The sequence below is a fragment of the Mobula hypostoma genome, chromosome 4 (genome assembly GCF_963921235.1).
Source record: "Mobula hypostoma chromosome 4, sMobHyp1.1, whole genome shotgun sequence".
NCBI lineage: Eukaryota > Metazoa > Chordata > Chondrichthyes > Myliobatiformes > Myliobatidae > Mobula > Mobula hypostoma.
In genome coordinates this window covers 67,990,916-68,008,036 of record NC_086100.1, presented here as the reverse complement: position 1 = coordinate 68,008,036, position 17,121 = coordinate 67,990,916, and the positions used below count along the sequence as shown (strand labels likewise).

Here is a 17,121-nt window from a genome sequence, read left to right as displayed (position 1 = left end):
TACTGAATCAGATGATTTAAATGAATTTATCTAGTTTATAAATTATAATGCTTACTTAGACTTGTCTACTTTATATATTAAGGCTGACAAAGTTCAAATAATTCTCTGTTGAAAGTAAATGCATTAATTTGATCTATCTGCTTTCCACTGCTACAACAAAAGTCCTGGTGATTTAACCCAGATCTCTGTGTCTTATACATATGTACTCCTTTAATCCTGTTAACAGTGGACTGATGTAAATTGACTTGGTTTCGTTTAGTCTGCAAATTACTTTATTCCACAGTATAATGAAAGTCAGTTGGCATAATCAGCTCGCTGCCTATTTGGGACCTGAGTTTTCTGGCCCCTTATTGTGAGAGAGACAGTGGAAATGGAGGGAGGGATGAGGACTGAGGTTAGCAGGCCTTTAATACATCAAACATTCCTTATCTTGGATTTACCTATCTAATCTTACATACTGAAACCAACAGACAGACTTCATGACTTCTATTTTCTCTGCTGAAGGGCTGAATAAAGCCATTAACTAGATTAATTATCAATTATTACTCCACTCAAATTTCCTCTCTGCAATCAACTGAGTAATAGAACTGACAAAGACTAAAATCATTGGTGTATTTCATTATTCCACATACACATTAAATAGCAGTATTGATCGCTTAATTGAAATTGCAGATGCTAGAAATATGAAATAAAGACAGAAATACTCGAAACATACATTAGATAAGGCAATGTCTGTGGAAACAAAAACAGTTAATATTTCAAAACTTGTAGCAAAATGTAAAACTTGCAGTCACTACTGTAGGTTTTCGCAAATAAAACAAAGAGAGGCAGTTTACGTTTGAGAAAAACATAACACATTTTATTGAACTCCAAAATCTGAACACAAAAGCCCACTAATAGCGCTTTACATCATTATGTCATCATGTCAAACTAGTCTCTTAAAGTGAAACCCCAACTCAATGTTGCTGATTGTGAATTATGTACATTTCCACCAATTATATTTCCCTACACTTCCATCTATCTTGGAGAGGGGACCCAATAATTGTTCATGCGCCACAAAATGACATTTGTGTCACATCTATGTGGTGATTATATGAATTTAACAGATACCTACAGGTTTTCTGCAAGGACTCATTATGTCTTTCAAGTCTGCATAAATGGAATTATTGAATTGGATCTACTGGGCTATTGATAACTATTTTGTTGAACAAAATCATAATTCAGTATGTGATACACCTCATTGAACGGGAAGAAGAGGACTTACTTGAAAGGTTGCTGCTATGAACCTTACATCAGTAATCAAAGGCTGTTATGTTCTTAAGAAAAGATGAAATTCTAATCCTGTCCTAAGAGGAGTACTTTTGACCCTCTTGTTAGATTCTTGAATCTAAAAGCAGCATACTTCAACTTGAGGACAAGGATTTCAATTGATATACTGAGTAAGGAATCAGTCCAATTAAATGACAGGTTTGCATAATGTTTGCTGCACATTCCAGGTCTTCATGAATTTGATGCACTGACAGATGCCGAGGTGAAAGAATTTCGCTGCAAAATGCGCAAAATCAGTGAGGAGAACATGTTGAAATGTCGGGGGCTTTCCTGGATGGACTGGTTGCAGCACAACTTTCCTCCTGACATTGATGCTACCAGTGTTAACAGTGCTGAAGACAAGCTACATAAGGAAAATTTCCTTGTAGTCATTCGATTTGACGCTCATCACGTATGTTGCATTAAAATGCATAAATCTTATGAATGAAAATGTTTACTGTCCATGGACACATTGTATTTGTTATAATAATGATGGAAGAAGCACAGTTGGAAAAGATTTTCTTTATTTCAATTTCTTGCTTTGCTACTGTACATAGCTCATCCTTCTCGCTTAGATAGGCTCTTTGAAGCTGTCTTCCATTCTAGTTTTGAGTTCCAGAGATACCAGTGTTGGGTTGAAAGACTAGATCATAGATCGGACAGGATTGAGGTGGGCATGTGTTGGGTTCTGTGAGACGATGTCTTTCTTGTGCCATTTATATTTAGCTCTGTGTGCTTCCAATGTGTGGACTTGGATCTCCTGTGTATTTGCCCTCCACTTCAAATCATCATGGCTCAGGGATTTTCAGGAATCAGTGAGGATGTTGCATTTTCTTAAGGTGATCTTGAAGATGCCCTTGAATAATTTCCCCTGTCTTCATGTAACAGAGTTGGCAATAGAGTATCTTCTTCTCAGGGGTCTTGAGTCAGGCAGGCAAAACTGCATCCTACTCCTAGGTGTTATTGAGGCTACATTGTTGAGAATGTTGGCATGAGAGAGAATGCTGGCAATATTTTGCTTATCCTGCAAAGAAGTTGGAGATTTGTGCAGATTCATTGTTGGTGGTATCTTTCCAGAACCTTAGAACTACCTATTACATGTAGTCGAGGATATTGTCAAACTAGTTTAAAACAAACCTACTGGAAGAGCATTGTCATTTGGGCTTCGTGTTGAATGTGTATTTACTTAACATAACGTTTTTCACCATAGCTTCCTTTCAGAATGTACTCACAATATCTGTTGTTATTAAAGTTTTGAAATCTGATGCACAAGACAAATGTGGCAAATAGCAGAGCCCCAGGTGTCAGATAAATACAGAACTACACCATGGCAAATGGTTATTCTGGATAATACAATCACCATTAGACTCCTGGAGTGGAGAGGAGTGTTGGCTCGCGATATTTTGAAAAGTTGATTTGATTCACTTACGCAACACACATCAAAGTTGCTGGTGAACGCAGCAGGCCAGGCAGCATCTCTAGGAAGAGGTACAGTCGACGTTTCAGGCCGAGACCCTTCGTCAGAACTAACTGAAGGAAGAGTGAGTAAGAGATTTGAGAGGGGGAGGGATGGAGTCAAGAGCTGGACAGGTGATTGGCAAAAGGGATACGAGAGGATCATGGGACAGGAGGTCCGGGAAGAAAGATAAGGGGCAGGGGGAACCCAGAGGATGGGCAAGGGGTATAGTCAGAGGGACAGAGGGAGAAAAAGGAGAGTGAGAGAAAGAATGTGTGTATAAAAATAAATAACGGATGGGGTACGAGGGGGAGGTGGGGCATTAGCGGAAGTTAGAGAAGTCGATGTTCATGCCATCAGGTTGGAGGCTACCCAGACGGAATATAAGGTGTTGTTCCTCCAACCTGAGTGTGCTTCATCTTTACAGTAGAGGAGGCCGTGGATAAACATGTCAGAATGGGAACGGGATGTGGAATTAAAATGTGTGGCCACTGGGAGATCCTGCTTTCTCTGGCGGACAGAGCGTAGGTGTTCAGCAAAGCGGTCTCCCAGTCTGCGTCGGGCCTCGCCAATATATAAAAGGCCACATCGGGAGCACCGGACGCAGTATATCACCCCAGCCGACTTACAGGTGAAGTGTCGCCTCGCCTGGAAGGACTGTTTGGGGCCCTGAATGGTGGTAAGGGAGGAAGTGTAAGGGCATGTGTAGCACTTGTTCCGCTTACACGGATAAATGCCAGGAGGGAGATCAGTGGGGAGGGATGGGGGGGACGAATGGGCAAGGGAGTCGCCTAGGGAGCGATCCCTGCGGAAAGCGGTGGGGGGGGGAGGGAAAGATGTGCTTAGTGGTGGGATCCCGTTGGATTCTGACATGTCTATCCACGGCCTCCTCTACTGTAAAGATGAAGCCACACTCAGGTTGGAGGAACAACACCTTATATTCCGTCTGGGTAGCCTCCAACCTGATGGCATGAACATCGACTTCTCTAACTTCCGCTAATGCCCCACCTCCCATTCGTACCCCATCTGTTATTTATTTTTATGCACACATTCTTTCTCTCACTCTCCTTTTTCTCCCTCTGTCCCTCTGAATATACCTCTTGCCCATCCTCTGGGTTCCCCCCCCCCCTTGCTGTCTTTCTTCCCGGACCTCCTGTCCCATGTTCCTCTCGTATCCATTTTGCCTATCACCTGTCCAGCTCTTGGCTCCATCCCTCCCCCTCCTGTCTTCTCCTATCATTTTGGATCTCCCCCTCCCGCTCCAACTTTCAAATCTCTTACTCACTCTTCCTTCAGTTAGTCCTGACGAAGGGTCTCGGCCTGAAACGTCGACTGCACCTCTTCCTAGAGATGCTGCCTGGCCTGCTGCATTCACCAGCAACTTTGATGTGTGTTGCTTGAATTTCCAGCATCTGCAGAATTCCTGTTGTTTGATTCACTTACGTAAGTTTACTGGAATCAAATCTTGATTAGTGAACTTTATGCACCCCCCCCCCCCCGCCCCGGCCAAATAGAATCGATTGTCCATTAATGATCAATTTGATTTCATGAGCTACTTAGAAATATTAAGTAAAATACTAACATTGGAAGGTTGCCTCTTGCTCCCTGGCCTGGATTCAACATCTCCCTCTTACCTCTTCACGGTAGCTTCCTTGTACCTGCTGGACCCCATTAGATGCTTACACCTAAACAGTACTTTTATATATGTAAGTTTTTTTTTTAAATCATCAAGACCAATTTATTGTGAAGCATTTTTATGATTTGTTTCTATTGATAATAAGTTCTTCAGTTGTTATTTTTGTCAGGTAGTGAATCAAAAGCAGTGTGCCTGCTAAAGACCTGGCAATTGTTTCCTGGTTGCTGTAAAGTATGTGTTCTTATATAGTTGGGAATTGGTAGGTCAAAAATTTATGTTATTTTATGTTGGCTGGCTGTGTGTGGGCAGATGAAACCCTGAAATGGGCAGAAATATGATATTTGGCTCCTTGTGCATACTCTGTGTAAACAAGAAACCTTTCCTTTTGAACATTTTCTCTTGGCTTCCTTCCTTTAATTTCATTTCAAATACTTGATATTGCTCATTTAAAAATATAGCTTCCTAAATAACAACATTACTGCCATGATGTGAACATTTTCTTGATTACAAAAACACCAATAGACCTCAGTTTGATTTTCTACAATCCTTATGTTTCATTTTGAGATATTTAGAACAAAATGTCAGACTTTGTTTGAACTTAAGCCTGCCCTTTACCACGAGTGGGAAGAAAGGGAGCTGAGGTGCTTTTACCAAGTTCATTTTCATTATAATTGAAATTACCTAGATGAATATTTCAAAATAAATATTTATTTTTCATGGTATTTTTAAGGAAGGAGTTGCTACTTTAAATCAATGCAGCCTGATGCTAATGAAACAGTATCAGATATAATCTTTTATTGGCTGTAGTGATAGCAGAACATATCATTCTTTTTGTATATAATGACGATCATTGTATTCTTGCAGGTTTCAAGAAACAGTCAAATCCTTGGCTTCTCCAGTGACCTACTTTAGCTTAGTTTCTTTGTAATAAACAAGGTATATTTCCCAATTAAAACAAAGCAGATATTTTTAAACTTTCCATCAAAGTCTGAAGCATTTCTTTGCCTTCCTGCTTTGGCTGCGTAATGAGTTTCGCCTCCACCATTCTGCTCATGAATTTGTGATTACACGAGGCCTTTTGCTGAGTGCAATACTGTCCTTGTTCACTGCCTGTGTTACTGCAAGGTTGCAGTGTCATAATTAGAAACTGAAAAATCCTGACTCCACCTGAATACATTGGCCAATTATTGGTCACTGCCACTAATTCAATTAGATCAAAAGCTGCTTAAACTAATTTGCATGCAGGTAAGTTTAACTCAAATTAAGTGTTTATATGAAAAGCACAGTGTAGTGCAGAGGGACAGAAATAATGAAATGGGGTAGGCAGAAGGAGATCTTGCTGTCTTGCTATCACTCAACAGTCACCACTACAATCTTTAATATTTAAGGCAACTGTGTGTAAACCACAACTTGAGACCAAATAACATTCATCTCTTGGTCACAGAAAAGCTAAAACGATGTTCCGTCCTTCTAGGATAGCTTCAGTTTCCAGATTTCTCCCAATTTGAACCCTTTTGGCTTAAATGAACTTGCCATCAGGAAGCAGCTGACCATCCTCGGAAGAGAAAATGAGAAGTTCAATCCTAGAGATTTTGTACTGCGCGTGAGTGGAAAGCAGGAGTACCTGTTTGGAGAGCAACCACTGATTCAGTTCCGGGTAAGTCAATGGGGAAACTCTCATAATGGAAGTGATTTATTTTGATTCCTCTTCTGTAATTAATATGTAAATTTAACATTACATTGGGGAACAAAAGTGAAAACTGAATAAAATTCTTAAAGCCTTCCATATTTAAACTAAACTAGCTCTAACCAGTTGGTATTACAGTAGACCTTCACCAATCCAACTACCTGTAGTCCAGTTTCTTCGATAATCCAGCACTGATTATGCATAATGTGATCCTTCTGTAATCCTCATTTTCATTAATCTGACATTCCTCAGGTCCCAATGGTGCCGAATTAGTGAAGGTCAATCTGTATACGTGTGTTGGGTATGACAACCTACAAAACTTTATTTGTGTGGCTGGGGACCACAATAATTGTTCTTAATAGTCTTGGGATTTTAACAGGCTAGATTGTCTCATCTGCCATTCATTGGAATCTTATCTTCGAATTGCAGCAGCAACAATGTTAACTCACCACGATTCAGCTGCGTTCAGCGGGCTGCCCAAGAGTGAATCCTATTCCACAGCAGAACCAGTCAATATAAGCAGGAGATCACCTGACATACTCTTGCACGTAATGATGGTCAGCCTGAAAGGTAGTCCTGCCTTCCCCACCCCTGCCAAAAAAGGACTGGATTTTCCCTGTTCATTATTTGGTGAAAACTTTGCACCTCTACATGGGTGGTGGGTCAGGCAGAATCTGAGACTTTGCCATTGTAACTGAATATTCTGTGTACTCTCCAAGTCAAATAACTAGTCCACATATTCCCACTGAATCACATGATTTAAATGAGGCTGGCTTATCTTTAGAGCTTAAAAATTTGATGAGTTTCTACAGCTATAAATCAGGGCTATTTTTATGTTTCTTTAATTCTTAAGATAGTGGATGAACAAATCTTTTAACTCTAGTAACTGAGCTGCTTTTCTTGGCTGTGTTAGCCCACCATTTGATGATGTATCAGGCATTCAGGGTTGCCCATTGTTGAATTTGGAGACATGAAAGACTGCAGATACTGGAATCTGGAACAAAAAACGAACTGCTATGGGATATCAGCAGGCCAGGCAGCATCTGTGGAGGGAAACAGACAGTTGACATTTTTGGTTGAGACACTTTATCTGGAACAGTTGAAGGGTTTTGACTTGAAACCTGAAATAGTTGAAGGGATTTTCCTCATTGTTGATTTGGTTGTTTTCAGCCGTAACTGTGGTACATCAAGGATAGTCTGCCTGCTTTGTATCATCGGCAGGGACTACTCAACTGTTTTTGAAAAGAACCACAACAACCACTACTGATATTAATTTTTTTAAATGGTTCCTTATAGAATAGTTCTTCATTTGTCACCAGCAGAAATCTTTGCTTGTTGGCTATGCAAATTAATACTAATAAAAGAAATTCATGCAGTCTTTCCTGATTATACACAGTTGATAAGTAAGGCTGTGTACTTGACATTGTGTCATTTGTATTTTCTGCTTCTCCCTAATAACTAAGTATTAAAGAAGCAATAAAGTAAGGTATTAATTCAAAGGCAATTAGTACTGATGCCAGCCTGCACCCATCTCAAATTTCCAGCTGAGCCAATGTATTTTAAGGGTTTCACTCTCACTCAGTGATCCAGGATCACTGAGAAGTATCACTGGAGGCTGGGTCAATATGGCTGGAGGCTGCTGGCCAAGACAAAGGCCTGGAAGTTCCCTGCCTTCAGTGCTGTGGGAAGGGGTTGCAAAGATCTGGAATTCACTGCTTTGGGTGGGTACCACAGGTCAAGCCACCTCTGACCTGAAATGCAGGCAGTGTAACTGCCAGTCAGTGGATCTGACTTTCTGGTCTAATATCTTGACATTCCCTCTGATCCATTCAGACAAACATTTTACAAACTGTTCTTTCCCAGTGCATTTTGTGGTATCTTTAAGTTATTTCCAAATGAATGTTAGTGATCCTAGATTCTCATAGTTCCTATTGTTTGATTAAAAATATGTATGGATGCTTTTAGGAGATTGCAAATGGATTGGTGAAAAGCAGAATGGAAATGTCCTTTTTTTTAAAGAAAGGGGCTTCCCTTCCTTCACCATCAACTCTGCTTTCAAACGTACCTCTCCCATTTCATGCACATCTGCTCTCACCACATCCTCCCACCACCCCACTAGGAATAGGGTTCCCCTTGTCCTCACCTACAACCCCACCAGCCTCTGGGTCCAACGTATAATTCTCCGTAACTTCCACCACCTCCAACGGGATCCCACCACTAAGCATATCTTTCTCCCCCCCCCCCACTTTCAGCAGGGATCGCTCCCTACGCGACTCCCTTGTCCATTCGTCGCCCCCATCCCTCCCCACCGATCTCCCTCCTGGCACTTATCCATGTAAGCGGAACAAGTGCTACACATGCCCTTACATTTCCTCCTTTACCACCATTCAGGGCCCCAGACAGTCCTTCCAGGTGAGGCGACACTTCACCCGTGAGTCGGCTGGGGTGATATACTGCGTCTGGTGCTCCCGATGCGGCCTTCTATATATTGGCGAGACCCGACGCAGACTGGGAGACCTTTTCGCTGAACACCTACGCTCTGTATGCCAGAAAAAGCAGGATCTCCCAGTGGCCACACATTTTGACTCCGCATCCCATTCACATTCTGTTATGTCTATCCACGGCCTCCTCTACTGTCAAGAAGAAGCCCCACTCAGGTTGGAGGAACAACATCTTATATTCCGTCTGGGTAGCCTCCAACCTGATGGCATAAACATTGACTTATCTAACTTCCGTTAATGCCTACCTCCCTTTCGTACCCCATCCCTTATTTATTTATTTATCTATCTATCTATCTATCTTTATTTCCCTTTTTTCCCTCTTTTTCTCCCTCCGTCTCTCTCACTATATCTTCCTCTGGTGCTCCCCTCCCCCTTTCTTTCTACCTAGGCCTCCCGTCCTACGATCCTCTCCCTTCTCCAGCCTCGTATCCCTTTTGCCAATCAACTTTCCAGCTCTTAGCTCCATCCCTCCCTCTCCTGTCTTCTCCTATCATTTCAGATCTCCCCCTCCCCCTCCCACTTTCAAATCTCTTACTATCTCTTCTTTCAGTCAGTCCTGACGAAGCACCTCGGCCAGAAACGTCGATTGTACCTCTTCCTATAGATGCTGCCTGGCCTGCTGCATTCACCAGCATTTTTTGTGTGTGTTGTTTAAATCCTTTCTGTAGCTTCAGGTTTACTGAAAGTTTTCTTTTTAAATAAGTACATCTGTCCTAGTTCTCCCAATATATTAAAAACATCTATTCAGATTGCAGTTGTCAGCAATTTTGATTCAATTAATAACATTGTGTGCTATTTCTGCTGTTCAGCATTACACAAAAATGACAATTAATTATAGATGTCATTAGCTCTCGTTGAATTAGTTCTTCAAAGCCTGTCCATTTTACAGGAGTTTTGAAACCTTTTTTCTTAAATCTCAGACTATGGATTTAATTTGTGTACTGAGCTTTCTAACTGATCTTTTAGAAGAAAAGACTCATCTGCTGAGAGTAAAATGGAATACGTTTGGCAGTTTTACATTTAAATAAACATTTAGCAAGTGTTCAAAACCTACTAAATGTAGATTTAGAGGTGTTTTCAAAATTGTTTTTCTTTGGATTATTATGCCAATAAATTCAGGCAAACTGGAAGTCTGAATTCAGTAGCAATGCTTAGCATAATAATTACCACATGCTCCACTGACCTTGCCATTTTCTAGGTTTTGGAGTTTTGTTACTTGTTCCAATTCTTTTCATTTAATTAATTATGTTTAAACGTTATAGTCTCAGCCCGGCTATAAGAATTAAACCCTTCTAAATTCCTGCTTGCAGGTTGTCTATTTTATTCATATTGTTAAATTCTCTAACCTGTGTTTATTGCTCTAACGTCTGCACACCGTGCACTTTGTGACTACTTTTGATTCTGTTGTGTATTCAAAGGTTTTCTTTGGATAAGAGAAAAGCATTCTGCTTACTTTGATTTTTATACTTTTCAGTATGTAAGGAACTGTGTATTAAATGGAATCCACCCTCAGTTGACTATTGTGGAGTGCAGCACCATCAAAGAGATGTGTGATCAAGAAATGTCAGCCATTGGCATTGCCTTGCAGCGTAAAATATCTTCTGCTCCTCTTCCTTTGCCGCCCAAGAGAAGGACCATTTCTGTAAGTAACTGAGATGTGAGCATGCACACTTAGGATTTATACGTCATTTAAAGTGATGTAGTTTCCACTTATGCTCAGATTTTAGATCCCTAATTTTTTGCCAACTTTTGAGTCTGGGGTAGGGACTAAATGGATATCAGATCTAGATTGATTAATTTATTTATCACGTGTACTTCAAAGCATACAGTAAAATGTGTGCTTTGTGTTAACAACCAGCACAACCTAGGATTGTGCTGGGGGCAACCTGCAAGTCACCACACATTCTGGTACCAATACAACACCCAGAGTGTTCAGCAGAACAACTCGAGTAACAACAGCAACGACATCACAGCTCAGTGCCATCTCAGCTCCAAGCTGGGCACGTTGCTCAAGGTCATCTCTGCTGTAAATTTGTTTGATGATGTCAGTTTGGAGCAGGGTGAGTGTGCTCCCTGTGAGATCAGAACAATAAAGATCCAGTGTTTTGCAGAGAGTGCGAACAGATGGAAGTAAATGTGTGAGTGTGCTGATGTTACTGAGCTCAAGTGTAGGCCGCAAATGCTTGACCTGTGCACAGCCGGTACGTATGACTGATCACTTGGGAGCCAACTGGATGGATTGGCTGCTGTTGTGAGGATGCAGGCATATTTAACATTCTATTAAACTGTAAAACAGAAGAGCAAAATTAAGCACATCAAGTCTCCTCCATCCCATTCCATTATGGCTGATTTATCATCCCTCTTACACCATTCTCTTGCCTTCTGGTAATCTTCAAAGGCCTAACTAATCAAGAAGCTATCAACTTTCACTTTAAATGCTTTGGATATAATATATTTGTCTTCTGCTGCCTGGAAAACATTGAGGACCTGCAAACTGTCTGGGTCATGAACAATTCACAGGAATGAAACCCTGCTGTAGGCTAGGGTGAATCTGTATAATTTTAGATTAAATTATTCCTATTATGTTAAGCCAGCTGCTCTAATTCATTATGTTCAAGACCAAGAGTACAGGGCTGGTTCACGTGCTGTGACCTTGCAGTCAGTGTATCCATGATGGCTGTGGATCAGTTGGTAGCCTCTGACTCAGAAGAGTACAATACAAAATTAAGCTGACAAGGCAGTACTGAGAGAGTGAGGCACAGTCATGAGGTGCAGCTTGGAAAAGCCATTTTTGAAAAACCAGAGCTAATAGAATCCAGAGGAGAGCTGGGGAGCTTTCCTTGCCTCAGCGAATATTTTTTTTAACCCTCACCCAAAGATACTAAAATAGATTTTGACTATAACATTTTCCTGTTTGTGGAATCTTAAAAAAATACATATGACTGTGAAGTGTATTGGGGAATCAGTCTCTTCAAACTCCTGCTGAAATATAGCAGAATTATGTTTTCTTGGTAATCGCATCATTATGTTGTGCCCAGGATGGATTTTTCAGAGAGTTCTTAAGTTGAATCCCAAGAGCTTGAAGCTGCTCGCCCATTCAACTGCTGATCGCTCAATGAAGACTGGAGTGCATTTCCTTGACTTCCCCTTTCTCCAGACTATAATAAATTCCTCGGTCTTACTGATGTTGAGTGTACGTGGCTGTTGCGACATCACTCAACCAGCTGATCTATCTCGCTCCTGTATCCCTCCTCAACACTATCTGAAATTCTGCCAACAATAGTTGTGTGATCGGCAAATTTAGAGATGCTGTTTCAGCTGTGTCTAGCCACACATTGTTAGATTATGAGGACACACAGTCCTTTTTTATTGTCATTTAGTAATGCATGCATTAAGAAACGATACAATGTTTCTCCAGAATGATATCACAGAAACACAAGACAAACAAGACTGAAAAACTGACAAAGACCACATAATTATAACATAGTTACAACAGTGCAAAGCAATACCATGATTTGATAAGAACAGACCATGGGCACGGTAAAAAAAAAAGTCTCAAAATCTCTTGAAAGTCCCATCATCTCACACAGATGGAGAAGGAAGAAAAACTCTCCCTGCCATGAGCTTCTGGCACTGCAAACTTGCCGATGCAGCATCCTGGAAGCACCCGACCACAGCCGACTCTTGAGTCCGTCCGAAAGCTTCCAGCCTCTGACCAGCCCTCCAACACTGAGCACCGAGCACCATCTCTGCCGAGTGCTTTGACCCCGGCCCCGGCAATAGGCAAAGCCGAGGATTTGGGGCCTTCCCCTCCGGAGACTCTCGATCACACAGTAGCAGCAGCAGCGAAGCGGGCATTTCAGAAGTTTCTCCAGATGTTCCTCCGTGCTTCTCACGACTGCCTCCATCAAATCAGGATTGTGCACGGCATCCTACTTACAAATACGATATCATTTCGGAGCGGCTGCGCACGCTATGTCATGTCGCCATCTCCTCCTCCCCTCCCATTGGGTGTAGAGTGAGTAGAGCAGTGGGGAAAGCACACATCCCTGACGTGCGCCAGTGTTGATTCGGCAAGGAGGGGTTGTTAATTTTTGATCTGCACAGTTGTGGTCTCCTGGTGAGAAAGTCAAGGATCCAGTTGCAGAGGGAGTTACAGGGGCCCAGGTTTTGGAACTTTTTGTAGTACTGAGTGTATGATTGTACTGAACCCTGAGCTGCAATCAATGAATAGCAGACGGACGTAGGTATTACTATTGCCCAGATGATCCACTGCTGAGTGGAAAGCCAGTGAGATTGCATCAGCTGTAAACCTATTGTGATGAAGGCAAATTGCAGCAGATCCTGGTCCCTGCTTAGGCTGGAGTTGATGCTAGCCATGACCAAGCTCTCAAAGCACGTCATCACAGTAGATGTGAGTGCCACTGGGCAATAGTCTTTGAGGCAGCTCCTACTGCTTTCTTGGGCATTAGTATGATTGTTGCACTTTTGAAGCAGTTGGGCACCACCAACTGCAGCAGTGAGTGACTTGAAGATTACCTTGAACACTCCCACCAGTTGATTGGTACAGGTTTTCAGAGCCCTACCAGAAGTACCATCAGGGCCTGACACCCTGAGGGTTCACCCTCTTTAGAGATGTTCTGACTCTGTCTTCTGAGACAGCAATCTCAGGGTCACTGGATCCTGCAGGGATTTGGACAAATATGGTTTTATTCTCCCTTGACCATACCTTCTTGGTCCATGCTGCTGGTGCTGTGGTCTTTAGTTTCTGACTATACTCCAGAAGTTGAAGTACAGCCAGGTGATGGGATGACATGGTAGATGTTCTTGATGGTATAACAGTGGGCAAGTGTGTGGCTCCTCTGGTTCCACAGTTGATATATTAGTCGTAAGTTGTTCAGAGACTTCTTCAAGCTGGCCTGGTTGAAATCCCCATGTAACAAGCGGGAAGTCACCAGTGTATGCTGTTTCACACCAGATTATTACAGAGCTTAGCTCCTTCAGTGGTCTCCTCATGTTGGTGTGAGGTAGCTACTAGGATGATGGTGGAAATCTCCCACAGCAGATAAAAGGGATGAAATTTGACTGCCAGATGTTCCAGGTCAGATGAGCAGGCCAGAAATGAACCATCACCACGATGGGTTAATCACAAAGCATCTCATCCTCTGCCTTTAAAAGGCCAAGTTGCCCTCTCTTTGTGGAGAATGGTGAAGCAATCATGCTGCAGCACTACATCCAAAATGGCATGGGATAACCATGTATCCATGAAGCAAAGTACACAGCAGTCCCTGATGTCCCTGTAGTACGTCAACCTTGCTCTGAGGTCTTCAGTTTTGTTTTCTAGAGAGTAAATTTGCCAGCAAGCAAGGCAGGAGTTTGTGTGTGTGTGTGTGTGTGTGTGTGTGTGTGTGTGTGTGTGGGTGGAGGTGGGGGGGGGGCTGTAGTTCTAAAGCCTCCGTGTTTCAATCATACCTGTATTAAATGTAATATCAGTTTTCTCTCTAATGGTTAGATCTCTAACATCCAATAGTCTGCACTGATGGTTGGTCAAAGCAGTTAATTGTATTAGACAATGAGATAATTGAACATGGGTTTCTGAATGGAAGGAAATGTCTGTAAATAGATTACCTCCATTCTGTGATGAATGAAGTTAGGTAATTGTCCCATTGTATGCAGAATTAAATGCCAGGTGCTCAACCATGACCTTGATGATTTCTATGGTGTATTTGTATGTATTTTTAAAAACCAGTAAGGTGCTGTAAAATTGGTTTACAGATAAATGCTGCCCACAGACTGTAACATCAAAACCTTCAAAACGTAATGTGTACCTATCTCACCAATTTATCCTTTTCCTTCCCTAAGCTGAAACTGAATTTAGATTTAATTTCATTTTTGCAGACACAAGTTATTTATGACTTCCTTGTTAACAGCAAAATTATGGAAACCATTTTAACAGCTGTGGTAACAATAAGAAAGAAGGATACTGCCATCCACTTAGGCCATAACCGATCCTCTACCTTTGCTCCATTTCCCAGCATAATTTCCAGATTAATTAATCCTCTTAAAATGCAGAAATTTATTGGTCTTGATTTTGAATGAACACAGTAAACAGATTTCAGGAGAAGAGAATTACAAAGGGTTCAAATGAAGTGCCTAAATTCCTCTTCCACTCACTTTTAAATAGCCTCCTCCGTTTTTGCAAACCCCAGCCAGGGGAAACGCCTTTAGTGTATCTGGCCTGTCAGACACTTTAAGATTCTTGCAAGTGTTTTTGCGTGGTTCTTGAATGATCTTAAGCATACCTATATATTAACCCAAAGCTGAAATTGGTGTCACGCAATTAACTGGAATGTTATTTATACATCTTGAGATTGTAGTATTTTAAATGTGACCGCAGTACCTTGAGCTTAATTGTTACAACTTTGAGCACGTGGTTATGTTCAGCACAAAATAAAAATGCTGGCAGTGGGCAGAGGCAACATTGATTTATTGTAAATAGAATAAAAAACCTTATGAATTATTGCTGTTGTCCCTTTTTTTTCAGGAAATGACAAATAGTATTTGGGATATAAATGCTCCTTTTAAGATTATTCTTGTCCGAGGGACCAAAGTAAATGCAGATGAAGCTTTGCGGGTAGGTAACCGTTAATGAAATGCAAATTCCAAATCTAAGCTATATGAGATGGTGGTTAGGTACATTACATGTGACATGCAATGTTTCAGAATTGTCCCTTTTTTAAAATATATTTTCCACACAACTTCTCCCAACATTAAGAGTGTAAGATCACCTTCAAATGTATCCAGGCTCTTAAAGGATTTCCTGGGTTTTTTTTAAAGGCTCACTTTGTTAATGTGAATGAAAGCTCAAGGAAATAGTGTTAACAGTGTTTGAGGTTACCTTAGCAGAGTCTGGGTCACCCTAACTGTGCTTGGAAAGTTCGTCGAGAGAACTTCAATCGCTAGGTTCACTGAACACTGTCAGGATTCCTTAAGCAACATTTTGTTGGTTTCGGCATGGTGTTCCACCTGGTGTGTTGCCAGGTCTTATAGCTGTTGTAATGTGATGCAGTAGGACTGACTTGTTTACCCTAAGGATACATTCTACATAGCTGGGAAAAATCAGGAAACAGTGTTTGACCAATATGGGAGTGTTATTAATGGAAGGCTGGAATCCTGTCTGATGAAGGCAAATGGGAGATGCTCCCAGGGAACTGGGGCACTGAAGGCACTGAACCAGCTAGTGTGTTATTAGCATAATGCTATTACATCATCAGCGACATGGATTCAATTCTGCCACTGTAAGGAATTTGTATGTTCTCCCTGTGATGGTGTTGGTTCCTCTAGTTTCCTCTCGCATTCCAACGATTTACAGGTTCATAGTTTAATTGGTAACATGGGTGTAATTGAGTGGCCCTGGCTTAAAGGGATGGAAGGACCTGTTACCACACTGTATCTCTAAATAAAATACATTGATTAGCTTTATTTATCACATCCTCCAAGAGGAGCACAACCTTGTTGTTGTGTTTTGGAGGCTTGCAATCCTCAATGACCCGGAGGGCTGTGGTGGGTGGAGTCAGGGTCAGGGCTTTATGCTTTGGCTCTTGTTAGGGTCTCCCATGCCAAACAAGTCAAAAGGTAGAGTTCAGACTAAGAGAAGCCCACTGGGCATCCAGGTTTGGAGGTTCAGTTCAGGGCTGACCAGCCTGACTGGTAAAACAAAGTTGCTACAGAACAGCAATGAAGAATCCTTCTGTATCTGAGTGTGACAGTCTTCCTGAGTCTCCATCCGTGACTTGCGTGGCTGACAGTAGTGAAAACTGAGAAGAAGCTACTGACATGATGAAGGAAGGAAGCACTGAACACCAGCAGAGATGGAGGAGCTTCATTGCTGCCCTGCACGGCCGTGGTGTAGTGGACAGTAAGTGAGTATCTATCACATGTATATCTAAGCATACAGTGAAGTACATTGTTTTTCATCAGATCGGCAACAATTGTGCTGAGCAGCCTGCAAGTGTTGACACACTTCCAGTGCCTGGGTGGTATGCCTGCGACACATTAACCCTAGCTGTCCACCTTTGGAATGTAGGAGGAAACAGGAGCACCCGAATGAAATCTGTGCAGTCACAGGGAGAACCTGCAAACTCAGGAATTGAACCCCCCAATCAGTAAATCACTGGTGCTGAAAAGAGATGTGCTAATCATTATGCTGCCCTTACATAAATAAATAAAACCATTTTTGTTGGGTCTTCAAGATTTCCAGTCCTTGATGGTGGTTGCTAGAGATGTCGTTTAATGAGTTATATTATCTAGTACAACTGATGAATGCTTGCACAGTGGGCAAGCTTATAATGCAAACAAGTCCCTCTGTGTCTTTACTTTCTCCTGTGACTGTGAGGAAACTAGAAGTTTTGCCTACTTGATAGGATTGATAATTAATAAAGCAGTGAGCAGTAACTTGGATTTGGAAATAGTTTCACAAACAAGAGAAAATCTGCAGAAGCTGGAAATCCAAGGCAAAACACACAAAATGCTG

The 17,121-nt window shown here is 41.7% G+C and overlaps 1 protein-coding gene across 5 annotated transcripts in view; it reads left to right on the top strand.

Moving 5' to 3' along the window:
• The window catches only part of pik3cb (phosphatidylinositol-4,5-bisphosphate 3-kinase, catalytic subunit beta), a 211,199-nt gene that overhangs the window by 117,522 nt on the left and 76,556 nt on the right, over positions 1-17,121 (top strand). For all 5 annotated transcript variants that reach the window (XM_063045914.1, XM_063045912.1, XM_063045913.1 and 2 more), the window contains 4 exons: positions 1,497-1,720; positions 5,875-6,057; positions 10,063-10,230; positions 15,133-15,222. In XM_063045914.1, coding sequence (XP_062901984.1) covers positions 1,497-1,720; positions 5,875-6,057; positions 10,063-10,230; positions 15,133-15,222 — 665 coding nt within the window. The remainder of the gene's footprint in view (positions 1-1,496; positions 1,721-5,874; positions 6,058-10,062; positions 10,231-15,132; positions 15,223-17,121) is intronic.